The sequence below is a fragment of the Phaenicophaeus curvirostris genome, chromosome 1 (genome assembly GCF_032191515.1).
Source record: "Phaenicophaeus curvirostris isolate KB17595 chromosome 1, BPBGC_Pcur_1.0, whole genome shotgun sequence".
NCBI lineage: Eukaryota > Metazoa > Chordata > Aves > Cuculiformes > Cuculidae > Phaenicophaeus > Phaenicophaeus curvirostris.
Window position 1 is genome coordinate 42,717,426 of NC_091392.1, and position 15,603 is coordinate 42,733,028.

Sequence of the window (15,603 nt, forward strand, 5' to 3'; positions counted from 1 at the left end):
CAGACAATTTGTAAACAGTCTGACCCACAAGATCAGTAGCTACTTACTAATTGAAACTGAGGAATCTGTGGAAGCTGGCTCAGCATGGCAATCTGTTGTGGAGAAAGCTGGGGGCCCATATTGAAAAGACCAGGATTCAAGCCACTGTTGGGAAACTGTTTGAGCATGGAGGCCGAAACCTGCAGGGAAACCAGTCATATATCCTCAAGAAATGTAAAAGACAATGAAGCAAAAGTATTTCTATAAAGGAATGAGTACGACACCAATCTTAAATGGTGTCCCGCGAAAGACGTTACAGATTTATTAACACATCACATTTAAACGTGCACAACCCATGACTTGAGAGAATGAATACCTCACTTGATTGACAATATATGGTATTACACGTGCAGATGCAGACACACACACAAAGGCTCCTCCCCCAACCAATACCTTGCTAGAGATTGCACTTAATTAAAACGTTGATACATATGCAGTGAACCAGTAATCACAGTACTGCATTATCACAGTAAAAACGTACTGCTTGACAAGGGAAAAGAAAGGTATTCAAGGCAGTCGTTGGAGCGAAGAAACAGTGCCTCACAGAAAGAGTTAATCTCTTTGTATGCTGAATGAGCTATAGTAAAAGACAGGAGTAGGTGGAGAAGAATCCCCCCTGTTTCTCCCTGCATTATTTGAGAGCTATACAAGTAAAAGTCAAGAGAATCTCCAAAACTCTTCATCAAGTACAAAGCAAAAGGTAAACTTGTGCGTTTGGAGATCCTGAGGTTTTTAGAGCTCTGCAACGTAAAGGCAACGTGCAGCCATTCATCAGGCCTCTCTTTCAGGGTGGCAGAAAGCACAGGACAAAACTGCTCAAGCAACCTGTTGCACTTCAGACAAAACTATCAGCTTTCACTTTTGTTTCGTCTTATTAAAAAATACTTCGCAAAAGCCTGTGTAAGACACAGGATTCCGAATCCACACTGAGGTTTAAAAATACTGGTAGCGAGCATTAACCATCAACTGCCTTCGAATAAGAAAGAAGGCAAACCCTTCCGCACTGAGTTTTTAAGCATTTTCAACTCTGAATTTTAATTTTTTTACCCTCTCTAATGTTTTGATTTCTTAACATCAAGTCAAGACTACAACAGATGTGTAAGTAACCTCAATGATGTGCTCTGAAGGCTGTAGCTCTACTTTTTACAAGTAACCAGTTACTATAAATTCCTTACCTGGGGAGAAAGAAATTGGGGAGGCACTTGCGCCCGGATATTGGGGGAAGGATTTAGTGGCTGCACTGGTGTGTGCATGCCCCTCGATTGTGCTGTGCTGTTTCCAAACAAACCATGATTGCCACCCTACAAAATTAAAGCAGTAGTGAGAAGATGAATCTTTCAGGATAATGGATTTCTATGCTAATAACTGCATATAAATAACAATGAGGCAAGTACTTGACTTTTAAACAGAGTACCCTTAGAATTACTGAGATGCCTGTCCTAAATCAGTAACATCCTAGGTGGGCTATAACTGTTGTACTACATCTTTGAGATGCAGGCTCATCCTCTTCTACATAGAAGAGTTGTGTTTATCCACTTATTTCAAAGCACGTGACAAAGCTAATGTTTTCTATTTTGCACTTTACATGTTGGGACATGGAAACTTGGAGTACAAACAACACGCTCAAAAAAAACATTCCAATGGCTAAAAAGTATGGCAAGACTGTGTCAACAAGAATTTGAGGGCCACCATTTTAGACAAGTTAGGTACTTCCTCTGAGCGAGCTGTTGAGATACCACACTCAAGCCTCTGACTTCCCCTGCAGGCCTTTCACTAACTGAAATTAGAATTAAAAAAAGGTATTAAAGTTTTCCCTTCTGATGCGAAGGCTTCAGCAGTCTGGATTGTGATGTTTGCCTTTTCCTTTCTCCCCACTAAACTGAAAAGCAAGAAAATTTTTAAGTGAGAAAAAATGTTTGCGTTTGTTTTCCCTCCTAAGTGGTTTATTTTCTAAGGCAAGAATACTTGCTGTTTCTTTTGAATTGTTTTAATTTAGATGTATTTCTGTTTTATTGCAAAGTTCTGTAATAATAAATCCTACTGCATAAAAAAATACTGAAGAGAAATCATGATTACGTTTCACTATTTCAGCCTTTGAGCAGACTGTCTTTATTTGGAACATCTTTCAACAAAAGCCACAGGAAATGTTATGGACAGTCTCCTACACTAACAGTCACATGCTGTTGCTTCTATAAGCTGAAGCTTGTACTCCAAAAGATCCTTATGTGCCATGAAACTGTCCTTTCATTTTCGAGGCCTCAGAACTCCCCAGCTTTTGCTGGGTATTAGGTTGTTTGTGACCTCCAGACACCAGGGAGTATCTGTACATACGCTACATTTTCCATCCCTCTGTTCTCCCTCTCCACACCAGCATTGCTGCACCCAACAGAAATAAATTGTTCTTGCAAACTGAGACTGTGCAGGCCTTCTCCAAAACTTTTCCTTCCCTTATACACCAGGATTTCATTAACTTTGTCTCTCTTCTAACATAACACTGCATCCTCCACTATCCATTTGCTAAAACAGAAGTCTCTCGTCCTACTTCTGTACTGGCAGATTCATGGATTGTCATTCACCCGCAAAGCGGTCCTTAGTGTATTTCATCTTTCACAAGTAACTCAAGATGTCATACTAAGCATACAGGAGAATCAACAAAAAACTCCAAGAGATAAAAGGGGTTTTATTCTGCAAAGAACTGACTGGGGTCAATTCCATATTGAAATTTTTGAGAGACTTGAAGCTGCAGCTACATTTTCATCCCTCCCTAAAGCTGAACAGAGTGCTGCACGCCAAATCCAAAAACATGCCTGCAAATTTTGGACTTAATCTGATGCTCAACACTGACTGTGTCACATAGAAACGGAAAGACAACACAAAGAAACACCACTATGTTGGGCATGTGTCTGGATAAGCTAGTCCATTTGCAATACTCTTAAGTTCTATTCTTTTGTTTCCTAGTATTCCTGCAACATTCCCTTCTCGCATAATGCAAAACATAATAGCCAGAAACTCTTCCAGACTGCAGTTACTCACTTCATTTCTTTCCCACCATTCCCCCGCATACAGAACAAAAATACTGATACTTCAAGAATTTTTAAAGGCTGCTAAATCAATCCTTTGGGCCGTACGGAAGGGAGAAGGGAACAGGCACAATGCAAAATGACTGTGTTTTTCTAAAGGCACATTTCCACGTGCAAGTTCATCAGGTGGAGTTGGGGGTGGTGGGGCAAATCAGCAGCCTCTAACTGGGTTTTAAAACAGCAGTTAAAATATAAAGGTTGTGATTAACATCATGGCTTCTGAAAAGCACATCTATCTGCCGCTGCACTGTGATTGGGAAGTAAGAGGCCAACAAAAACAGAGGGGATACATTTTGATGATGGGAACCAAAGTGGATTGATTCTCAGTGGCCTGATGTAGCTGAAATTTGTTTCGTAGGAAAACAAATGCAAGCAACCATCTAACCAGGATTAAGCCTAGGTTGCAGCCTTATAACAATGCATCTTATAAGGTGGCCTGCTTACTTGTCTAGCAGCGAAGTTTTGGGGACTGAGCCCTGAGCCGATTGCCCCAAGGCCGACGTTGGATAGTGTGGAACCAGAGGGAGACAGCTTGTAGCTGGGAGAAGGGGAGAAGGGAGAGCAGGGAGCCTCATCCCCAAGGCACCCATCTTGATTGGAGAAAGGCAAAGTCAGCTGAAGCAGCAGTTAGCCAACAGCAGGAGTTGGTTAGTGAAGCAATAGAAACGCAAGAGGAGAGAAAGAGGGATGGTGAGTGACTAGGAAGAAGCAAAGTTAATTCGTAATAGCAATTACAAGGACAAAACTTGTGACTCTGATGATCGCTTGACAATTAAGATGTCGGTCCAAGGAGATAATATGTAATTCCCTAAATGCCTCTTTTTAAAAATACATTTTGAACTCTCATGAAATTTGTTTCTGACAGTGGCTATCACCACTACAGAAACAACAAATCTTGAACGAATTCCTAATCTTAGCATACACCTACAAACACAGTTTGTTAGGAATGCATCAGCTCTGCTAGTGGTATTTAATTATTAGGCCACCAGAGGGAGATGACAAAACTGGTTTTTGGCCTGTTATACCAAAATGGAGGAGTTACATTAATTGACAGTAATACACCCTCGCAATATTTCTATCAATTCTTTTTTTTTCCATTTTACTTGTGATAAACCTAACTGTAGTAAAAAAACCCAAAACCTGAAGCATTCTGAATCTACTGGACACACTCCAGCAACTCGTAATACGAAACAACTGATGCTTGATAACAATAGTGCAATCTCCTATTTAAAGTAGGCAAGAATATGAAAGAAACACTACTGTAACATACAACAGATGTCACAGAGAAACAGATGTCGTACAGAAGCTCACAGCACATGGACACACAGCATAAGGGGTTGCGGAATTTAAAAAGGGTGTTTCCAATAAACAACAGACATGAAAGCAGAAGAAATTTGGAAGACTGTGATTACTTATGTTTACTTAGATCTAAACCAATTTTTTACAGTAGATGATTGTACTTAGTAGCCAAAAGAATCCCTGTGATGAAACCTATAATGAATTTCATCGCTACCAGTAGTTTACTCTTCCAAGGAAAACAAAGAGATTTCTTTCTGTCCATATTAAGAGCAATTCGTTCTAGAATAAAACGCCTCATTCTGCCCAGACAATTTCATTTGTCTATGTGTGTCTGACACCTCTGTTTTACATACACATTCATTCTACAAACATAGCACCCTCACACCTAAACTTTTAGCACTTCCAGAGCAGGGTAAAAACTGGGACCTTGGACATAGATGTTGATATTAATTTATCTAAAGATATTTCTCTCACCTTCTCAAAATAAGGCCCACTATCTGTGGTTCCCATGTCTTTGGAATTGGGTGGACGGAACCCAGATCTATCCTTTCTCATCATGTCATTAAAATCCCCGAGATTCATGGCTCGTTTATCTACTTCAAACTTCTTATCTGGGAGACCACCTGTGAAAAAAAAATAAAGGAAAGATGACAAAATTAGTGCAAATAATCTCTACTATGTGTTTCATGACTGCAGGTTCACAGTCAAAGAAAGCAGCTTTAAGACCAGGGTACAAACTAGATATGTTTTACAATTTGGCATAGCTACAGTTACTACTAAGTGTTGAAAAACTGAAGTAGGAAGTTTTAAGACTGAAGAAGCCAATTTAGAGAGTTTAACGCGAAGTATTTCTCCCACTTTATGCACAGATATAAACATACACATTTCTACAGTGGCCTAATTCAACTAATGATCTCCATATACACATAATTCTCAATGTCTTCCAAAACTCACCCCGTTGTTTACTGGTATTCAGCATCTACAGAGATACCACTATTTCAGTTCTCCATATATTTTATGTAGCCTTTACCGGGTTTGGCAACAAGAAAGAATTTCTCAAACTGCAAACCCACGCAGATAATTTGATCTTAACTCTCCTACAGCCATGTGAACTTAACTCTTGAACACCATGGATCATCTGGTATAGTGTAACTTCCAGAGAGGCAATCAATCTCCCTCAGCCTGTACAGAATGGTTACACAGCCAGCAAGAGCAAAGCTTTTTAAACATCCCCTACAGCCTCCTGCCATGGTTTAGTGAGTAATCCAGTGGAACACAGGGAAGAGACATTAATAACAGATGATACAACATACACAGTGAATGAGACATCATCTTTCTCTACAACTTCATCAGCCAAGCACTGACTGAAGGACCTTACACACTGCACTGCTGGCAAAGAACAATTTTTTTGGTCAGATTTGGCACCTGTAGGTATCACAAAGATATTGCTATGCTGAAGTAGATGGCAAACATCTTTGTTTTAAAGTATGGACAATATTATAGAAATGAGCTTTACTTGTATTTTTAGTTTTAAATAATTGTGTTTAGTAGCACAGATGGCCTTTCCAGGCCAGTTTAAAAAACTTGTCACCACAGTTAACTGAAATCTGTGACTCTTCCAGAAGAAACTGGTGACAGATACCCTACCCAACCAATGGCAAAACACTAAGTCTTTATCAAACAAAGCAGACAGCTAATCACTCCGATATCTTCAAAACACTTATCTGTTCCTCAAAAAAGCTGCTCAAAGCCATCATCTCTTGTTTAACGTAGAATCACTAAGTATTAATAGTCTCAGGTATGCTAATGCCAAGAACCTATGACTTTAACCACTAATTACATTGTTTCTTCTTGCTGGCAGTTTTCAAACTGGTCTAGCTTCGCCCTCTCAGCTGCCTTTAACATAATTTATCACAACAACTCCTGACAATCACCTACTATCTCTGCCCGTAACCGGAGCCATACTGACCTGGATGAGCTCATGCCTTTCTAACATATCCTAAAAAGCGATAGCTGCCCCTCTAAGAGCACTCACACAAAATATCACTAACAGCTCAGTCCTGTCAATCCATCTAAACACCACGCACAACGCCAGCAATGCGCTAGCAAAAGGGTTGTGTGCTTTAATTCTAGACAGGAAACCTCATCCACTTGTTGCTGAAAAGAAACTGAAAGCAAGACAGAGTTGCATCATTATCTGAAATTAAACTGGGTCAATGCCAACATAAGATGACTAAGCTGCAGAAACACCCCTTTGTCTCTTCAGTTATCCTGATGATCCAGTCAACTCCTCAAATATTACTGAATGATGCCTTGTAGAATAGCTTGTTAAATAACATGTACAGCATTAAATTGTACCTTTAAAGGCTTCAAGTGTAGATAAGCAAATTGCACCTTTAAAGGCTTCAAGTGTAGATAACTGTCCCACTCAGTGCTGTGGCAGCTGCTTAAACTTCAGTATAAACAAGACCTTGCTAAGAGAGATGAGAGCCTTCATTTATCCCATTTATAGGAGATTCTAATGCAAGCTTGAAACCTGTTATGCAAGTCTTCCATGCATGGGAATGAAAGCTGTAAACAATGCAGGTGGCTGAAGCTTCACCTTAGATAGTCCAAGACAACCATTAACATCTGAAAAGTTTGGATTTTGCCCTTGGAAGGCAAGAACACTTCTGCATGAATAAACAGAAAGCCCCAATTCTTCTAACATGCAGAAATGCAAAACAGGTTGAAGTCCAACCGTCTTCATAAAAGAAGAGAATTCACAAGTACTTCGATTTTCCCAACTATTAACAGCTGTAAGAAACTGTGAAAAACATAAAATGAAACAAGAGCTTGCAAGATTACATCCGCACCCTATTAAGTTGATCTGCCCCACCACATGCATGAAGCAAAAAAGGAAAAAATTAAAAACTTCAATTCTATACAGAAGAAATTATATAATGTGATCCTGTACTGGGAGACAGAAGCCAGAAACTGCAGTGGTATAAGAGTTACTTAAAATACTTGCAAACAAGAGACAACTGTTAAAAAAATATCTCCAGCGGGGTAACCCAGATGGAAAAAAGCCATTTGAAACACATTTTCTGCCTGACCACAAAACCAAAGACATTTTAAAGATTCTGATTTTATATCTTGGCCATAAATTTACATTATCCCAGACTACTGAGGAAGCACAAGTGCTCAGATATGGAGGTGGTGCCTGTGAATGGTGAATCAGGTTATGGCTTTGCAATGTACTGACAACAGAGAGCTGCAGAAATTGCATTTGAAATGCAACTGGAAATTGGCCATTAATTTCCCAGTTTTCAGAGGTGATTTGAGAACTCAGTGACCTGCAGAGGCTACACAAAGGCAAGGAGAAGACAAAATATTAATTGGTTCTTAATTAATTCTATAATAAATGCCTCCACCTAGGATCAAAGATGCCACCATTAATGGGTACACAAAACTTAAGGAACTGTAACACATCAGGACAAAGCATGCAGCATTCCACAGGATATTCTGAGTGTCAGCCATCTCTCCTCCTAAGTTCTGGTGGCCTTTAAGGCCTAGATAGCTGAAAGTTGTAAAGAATCCAAAAGCTTAATTTGGAGGTAAAGAACTAATACAGCTATAATCAGCACAGCCCAGGCTACCACCCTCTTCATCTGTATATTCTCAATCTGATCTTCATTAGCAGCACCTGAAGGCAGATAAGAACTGAACATCTGAGAACACGACTTAACTCCACCTAGAAGACCTTCAGTGAAGCATGACAAAACCCCAGGATTTAGGATAGAGCTTTCCACACAGCCCATCCCACTTAAGCTGCGTAGTATTTGTGGTGAGGCTATCAAAAGCGGAAAATGTAGTTCTACTGAGCAGTAATTTATAATAGCTTGAGGCAAGCAACTGAAGAAATCAATGATAGAAGACGCTCTTTTCCCTCAAATGACCTCCAGAGAGCTGTGGTAACTAGGATGTTCTGGTGCCAAGAGTTGCAAGAGTCCTTCTCTTCCACCCATTGAAAAGAGACTTTCACAGTAACGATGAATACAAACTACATGGATCAAAACCGTCTTTTAGGATGTCCCACAAGTTATAGCTCTGTTCTGTACAGATATACACCCCAGTCTTGCATACCAGCATCCATTGCTTAACTATGCAAAGCTTGCAGCCAAGACTCTGGATGCTACACCTCTATCCTTCTATTATGAGGAGTGCTACAAGTAAGGATCAAATCTTTCCAAAATACAGCTTGTCATCTATATAAAAATACTACACAAAATCTCATACTTCAAAAGCATTTAAATTCAATTATACATACCTACAGACAAGTCCATCTTACTGCCTGGAATGTCCTCTGTTTGACTCTGAAAAAAAAAAAAAATCAGTTCCAACTTCTACAAAATGCTGAGGAATGTTTCAGAAAGAATCCCTTCATGGTTAAAGGTGGAATGAAGGAAGCACATGCTTATGCCAAGGAAGGTTTTCTTTTAAACTATAATCAGATACAAAGATTCCCAATACTACCCTAGACACACTTCACCCTCAACCCCCTAAAGTTGTGTGTGGCAAGTTTATCCATATGAAACCAGACACATGAATGCATGCGACAGACAGAGAAAGATGGATAGACAGCTGCTCTCCGAAATGAACCTGTCCTCATGTCCCAGTGGTCGAAGGATGAAACACTGAAAATAGTGGCCAAAGCGACAGCTCATTCTCATGACCTGTCAAGTCATCAAATCTGGAAATGCGCTGCCAAGTTGTTCCTTAGTTGGTAGACTGGGACAGGGTGTTCCCATAGCTTTCAGAAGCATCTACGGTCTAGCAGACCGAATTTGAGTTTGGGAGCCAACAGACATTATAAACTAATCCTAGTCATGTCGGTAACAGTTGGTGCAGCCCTGGGCTTCTCACAAAACTTCTGCGTTATTATCTTTTGCTCGCCTGCATGACATTCTATTCCTGCTTCACAGGATGACAGTCGGCACAATATTCTGTAAAACGTTCTACAAATAATGTCACAAGTTCTTAAAAAAATTTTATATGCAACTATTTTTAAGACAGCTCCCTGTAAATCTGTCTTTTCTCTCAATAATGTGCCTTTTATTTGTTCTCTTTACCAATAAATCATTAAGTACTGATTAATAATGAGCCCTTTTTGTTCTAAAAAGACCCTGCTGCACAGTATTTAAAATATGAATAGCCAAGCCGGGCACTGGCCTATAAATCACCTTTTCTGATCGGTGGCTGAGATTCTGACTAAGGCCTCTCCCTTGAGCGCTCTAAACAGCACATTATGAAAATAATAATAATAAAACTCAACCTCCCCAAATTCTACTACTTCCAAGGAAACTGCAATCTCAGAACATCTGTCAAAAAGTAACTTTGAAGAGTCACAGTAGATCTCGTGTTTTTTGTAGAAGCCATTCTGACTAGCAAGGAAGTGCTGAATATCTGAATAGTACAGGCATCATAATCACCATGCCAGCACAGCAAATGCAGATAAATAAGCAGCTCCACACTGTGAAACAGCTGATTTTTCAACTTATTTAAAGCTTACGCCTTTCTGGGTTTTATTTTATGAAGTTGGATTTTATATTTAAAATTTACTTACTAGCAAGCCCATATTTGAAAACTGTTTGGATAAGGGGTTCATCCACGAATCACTACTTCCTCCTTTTAATGAGCACTAAAGAAAAGAGACAAAAAAAAATATTTTTAAGCAACTTCTTGCTTTCTTCTATTCTGTTTTATCCTTCATGATGCACAACTGTTGAATAACAATCCTGGTATCAGGGAAATTAATCTCCTAAACAAATTACTTGAAGTTTTCATGCAGTTGGAAACATCTATCAAGTATTTTTTTTCTTTTCTCTCTCTTAAAATTGCTCACTGTCACGTGTACCAAACCAGATGAACACTTGCTGTGTAGAATGTTTATCACCCCTTCAGTTTCATTCTGGAACCTGGAAAGCTTTGTGAGTGGTTCTTTTTTTTTTGTAAACTGTTACAGTTTAATGCATTCTTTAATCCACCAAACACAGAAGTAGATCTCTTCCTTGGCTGTATCCCCGTTAATACTGTTTCTCTTACACGCGTGCTGTGCTGACCTAACCCTAATCCTGGTGCTACTGTAATTTATAGGTGATGAAAACCAAAACTGAACACAGTTCAACAGAAAAGGTATCAATAAAAAGAAGTTTTGGACAGTTGCTTTGGTGGCTAAAATAGAAATTAGAGTTAGAAAAAAGTTCCTGAGAATCATTTTTGCAAAACAGGAGTTGTAAGACTCCATACCAACGTCACAACGCTACTTCCAGATCCAAGGTAGCTGCTCTGCACTTGCCTTTTGAGTTTGCCCTACCTAATCCATTAGAAGCAAAACCAACACAGTACTTCTAAAATTAATACGGTGCCAAGTGCTACAGAACTAGAGAACTTGAACACAAACAAGCCTTAGAAAGCAGTTCATTCAGGACTGTAGTTAAGTTCCTCCTCCTGTTTGAGGCCAAAGGTCAGTAACAACCAACACAAGTTAGACCTAAATCCAGTAGTTGGTAGAAATAAGTGCACATGCCAAAGGGATTGTGGAATGTGAACTTCAGCAGGCTATGCAAGGAGAACAGCAGCAGCCTAACACAGAAGGTGTGTTTACAAGAGTAGACTAACAGCCTTGGGATACCTGCTGCTTAGCTCCGTTTTGTAATGGCTCTGCATCGTAGTACTAAAAGAATTTGACACCTACTGGCAGATTTGTTGGTCACAACAGGTGCAAAACATCAGAACAATTCCAGGCACCTCACAATTTTTACGCTATTTTAACAGGCACCTTTCTGGCCGACTTCTGCAATACTGTTTTAAAGAAGAACTACTATAATGCTCCAACGTACCACTCAGGCTGCTTTCAGACAATACCGTACTTATGAATCATTCAAGCATTTTACCTTCATTTGCGTTTTCTTTCCTCCTTGTCCCCAGCTTGTTGAGTTGTGGGAGGAACTGCTTCCCTGAGAGCCTGCTGTGTTCCAGACTCCTCCCTCCTCCTCCTCTTCCCAGCTGGAATGACGTGTTCCTGTCACTGGCCCATCGCTCTCTCCCCAGCCATCTTGCATAGATTTAGAACCTTTAGAAAAAAGAAAAAAAACAACTTCAAAAGCAGCCTATAATACCATGCAGCTGGTGACTTGACACTGAAGATTAGCTGAGATCATCAGAACCCAAATGGAGTAATAAAAAAAAGTGTCTTCATTCTAACAGCTGTAAAAACTTGTGCACAAATCCTGAGATTCAGTGGCATGTTAGCACATCATGTTTTACAACTATTTTAAAGCAATGTCAAACCCTTTAAGATACACAAACCATAGGAACCTCTTCTCTCGCACAGATATAGCTGCATTTGTATTTCTTTAAAAGGCAACCTATTGATTTCACGAACACTTAAGCATCAAGCATGCTGAGGACTCTGGTTCAGGTGGTTTATCAATTACTTCCTCTCCTCCTTCAAAACAATATATTTCCCTTGCACTGATCTTTCACAAATTTATAAAGAAATTTAAGTAATAACAAGTAGGTTGAATCTGAAGGACAGGACCTGACACTGAACATCCGTATACATGACACCAAAAGTAGTTTAATATGAAAAAAAACACCCCTACACTCGATTTTCTCTTCTTAACAATGTCACTGCAGAGAGTTACAGGAGCACTGTTTAACATACCATTACAGAAAACTACAACTATTTCATCATATCAATGCAGACTAAAGGACTTTTCCCAGCTGTCTTCTTGTCCTGCTGTTACTCTCTAGCACCAGCTGTCAGGTAGTTTGAGAATTCTATCCTCTATTGACAAGCCAAATTCTCATCTTGCCCACTGTTCAATTGCTCTCCTTCCTGCTGTAACTCTTCATTCTCCTTATTTCTTCCTCAAGCATTTATCTCCTTTAAAAAAGATTTCCATCACCTTTTCGTTAACTAATTCCGCAACTGTCTGGTGTTCGAGTGTGGAAATTTGGGATAAGAATAATATTAACACACACAGCACAAAATGTGAATATATAAAAAGGAGGAATTGTAATTAGTCTATCTAGGGGAACTCTACCTTGATTATGCTGAAAGCAAGAACAGCAGCATTTCACTGCAGCTTAAAAGCAATCTTAAAATCCATCATAAATAACAACTCAGATACTTCGCAGGAAACAAATTTTTAAAGTACATTCACTTGTGTAGCAATATTGAAGGCTGCTTAGGAAACACACTGGTCCAAGCACAAAAATCTACTTCTTGACCCATTAATCATGCTGCTTACACAGAAAAGGTTACACTTAAGGATTATGACTGCAGAGTCAAGAACTTAATCTGGAAATGTCACATATGAAGTAGCTCCTGCAGCTTTATTTTATTTCCAGACGCAGTGTTTAAATATAGTGCTATCATCCTGGTTTTAACTGCATGACCATAGATTTTTTTCCTGCGCTGACAGCTCCCAGGTCTGAGATTCTTGAACACAAATCTGGACAATGGTGTAAAGATGACTCGTCTACAGGATTCCTGCTTAGTTTTCTGCATTTGAGTGAAGATGTGCAAACAGCTATAGAGAGCAAAGGAACCTTTCAAGATAAAGACAAAATAATGAAGTTACTGAAAACTGAATTTATTCCTGCTTCTGCCAGAGAATTCCTATGCAATGCTGGTAAAACGTCAATTTTTTTTTTTTTTAACAGGTGGGTAATGATCTATGCTTCCTTTCTTTGGCTCTAAACTTGTTTTCTTCTCCAGTAATTGCTAGTCTCTTTCCTGTTCTTACCTTCAACCATAAATTATGCCTTTCCAGGCCCTTTGTCCCAATTTCTTCTTCCAACTTATCAAAGACAGTAAATATCTCCCCTTACTCCACTGAAAAACGTGTCTTTCTTCTTCATTCCTTCTGCGTGCCAGTATAGAAAGGAGTTGAGAGAGCAGTTACAGAACACAGGAGAATGAAGATCTTGGCTCTGAACACTGGGGACCTACTACACCCCAAACTGAAACAGCTGTGTTGTGGATTGAGCTAAAGAAGAAATCAGTTTCCTGACTTCAGGTCAGACTCATCTAAGTAACTTCATTTTCTGAAAGTTAGCTGCATGTTTTTTTTTCAGACAAGGGCTCTCTCTAGCAGTGATAACACAGAGCACCGGGATGCAAAAAGGCCAATGCTGATATTTACTCCTATTAGAAACCAAGGCCACCCTCAAGCTGGCAAAAAAAGGCTGCACGTGCAGGGAGGGGTGGACAGAACAGGTGACCCCAAACTGATCAGCAGAGTATTCCATGCCATATTATGTCATATTCAGTATGAAACTGAGAGATCACAAGAGTCTCGCTCTCTTCTGCAACAGCCAATGTCCACTGAGGACCTCATCTGTCTGACTGCTCCTGATCCCAGATCCATACATTCCTGAATCCAGTTTGAGTCCAGCTCCCTCCTAGCTGTGGACCCATTCCCTCGAGTCTGCAAACTCTTAGCAAAGCACAGATTAGCATATGGTGGCCTCCACAGTGAAATCTTGTCTGTGCTGTGCATTCCTTTTTCGGATAAGATCAGGAAAAGTGGTTTTTCATGTAACACATTTATATGCTACGTAACAAATGGGCAGCCAGAGAAGAAAAGACATTTTCTGAAAAAGACATTTCCTCACTCCAATACTTTCATATTTCAGCATTTCCAACAAATCGGAGCAGCACAATTAACTGCTTAGTTAATGAATTTTTCACTACCCTAAAGGACAAAGTTCTAGCCATTTTTAAGTGTTTAATCACTAAACCACCGAAATCTGACACAACAACACTGCTTCTAGGCCTTAGATAACAACTCCACTGGTGACCTGTATCAAAAGGCCAAACACTAAAAGTTTCTAGGACTGTTACAAAGAAACCGGTATCTGGCCTATACTCACTAGATTTCATGGCATTCGGGGCGGTGGAAGGTGCATTTCCCCAGCCTGTTGTCGATGCTCCTGTATCATCTACTTCACCCCACCCGGGACTGGTTTCATTTGGCTCACCCCAGGCGGACGTACCATTATCTGGAGCAGGTGGAGTGCTTTTGCTCCAGACTGCGCAAAGGAGAAAGAGTTTTCATTACAGACCGTTTAGACAATGAACTATTTACAGGAGTGCAGCATCAGGTCATTAAGCTAATGCTTTATTCTTTCTGTTGCAGACTTTAGATTCTCAATAGTGCGAGTGCATCAGAACTGACAATTGTTCACAGCAAACTCAGAGCAGGCAATGACCTCCAGGGGTGAAAAGGAAGACAGTATTATGATGAGTAATATTCTCCCAGGATAAACAGGAACCCTGCATCTAATGCCGTTCTCCTATATGTCAAAATTTTGTGACTAATTAAAAGCACTAGATTAGCTCAAGGTTTTTATCTACTGAATAAAGAATAAGGACATATCTGAAGTACATGTTAAAATGAAATAGAGTTCTTTAAAGCATGTTTGCCAGAAAACAGATTACAGAACAGTAACATCTTAAGGTATTTCAAGGCTATGTAACTTTTTATTGTCCTTATTGCAAAGAAGAAAATATTTTGTTAACACTTCCTATTTTGTCATACAGCGTAAACAAATCGGGCTAAAACTCTGAATCGCAGATTTGCTCAATTTCAAGTGTTAACTGAGTGTTTCAGAGCAAGAAGTTTTAAACTAAAATACGTAAAGAATTTCTCCCTCTTATTCTAATAATTAAATATAAAAAATGTGCTTTAGCCTGGAGGAGGCTGAGGGGAGACCTTACCACTCTCTACAACTGCCTGAAAGGAAGCTGTAGTGAGGTGGGCGCTGGTTTCTTCTCCCAGGTAACAAGTGACAGGATGAGAAGAAATGACCACAGGTTGCGCCAGGGGAGGTTTAGATTGGATATTATGAAAATTTTCTTCACTGAAAGGGTTACTGGGCACGAGCAGAGGCTGCCCAGGGAAGTGGCAGAGTCACCATCCCTGGAGGTATTTAGAAAATGTGTAGATCTGGCATTTAGGGCCATGGTTTAGTGGTAGACTTGGCAGCGTTAGGTTTACGGTTGGACTCAATGACTGCAAGTTTTCCAACCTAAATGATTCTACAATTCTTTAATTCAACCTGTTCTTCAGAGCTCAGAGTGAATATGCACATATTACAGCTAACAAACATTCTCTTCTACTGGCAAGCTGAC

The 15,603-nt window shown here is 39.7% G+C and overlaps 2 protein-coding genes across 16 annotated transcripts in view; one reads left to right on the forward strand and one right to left on the reverse strand.

The window, feature by feature from the left end:
* The window catches only part of MRTFA (myocardin related transcription factor A), a 506,306-nt gene that overhangs the window by 161,151 nt on the left and 329,552 nt on the right, over positions 1-15,603 (forward strand). The gene's annotated exons all lie outside the window — the stretch shown is intronic.
* Positions 1-15,603, reverse strand: part of TNRC6B (trinucleotide repeat containing adaptor 6B) — a 133,951-nt gene that overhangs the window by 13,825 nt on the left and 104,523 nt on the right. For 12 of the 15 annotated variants that reach the window (XM_069855389.1, XM_069855325.1, XM_069855299.1 and 9 more), the window contains 7 exons: positions 14,343-14,501; positions 11,354-11,532; positions 10,024-10,098; positions 8,728-8,773; positions 4,893-5,041; positions 1,215-1,340; positions 48-179 (listed from right to left, as the gene is read on the reverse strand). In XM_069855389.1, the coding sequence (XP_069711490.1) occupies positions 48-179; positions 1,215-1,340; positions 4,893-5,041; positions 8,728-8,773; positions 10,024-10,098; positions 11,354-11,532; positions 14,343-14,501 (866 nt within the window). The remainder of the gene's footprint in view (positions 1-47; positions 180-1,214; positions 1,341-4,892; positions 5,042-8,727; positions 8,774-10,023; positions 10,099-11,353; positions 11,533-14,342; positions 14,502-15,603) is intronic. The other 3 variants (XM_069855352.1, XM_069855380.1, XM_069855344.1) reach the window with 2 other exon arrangements.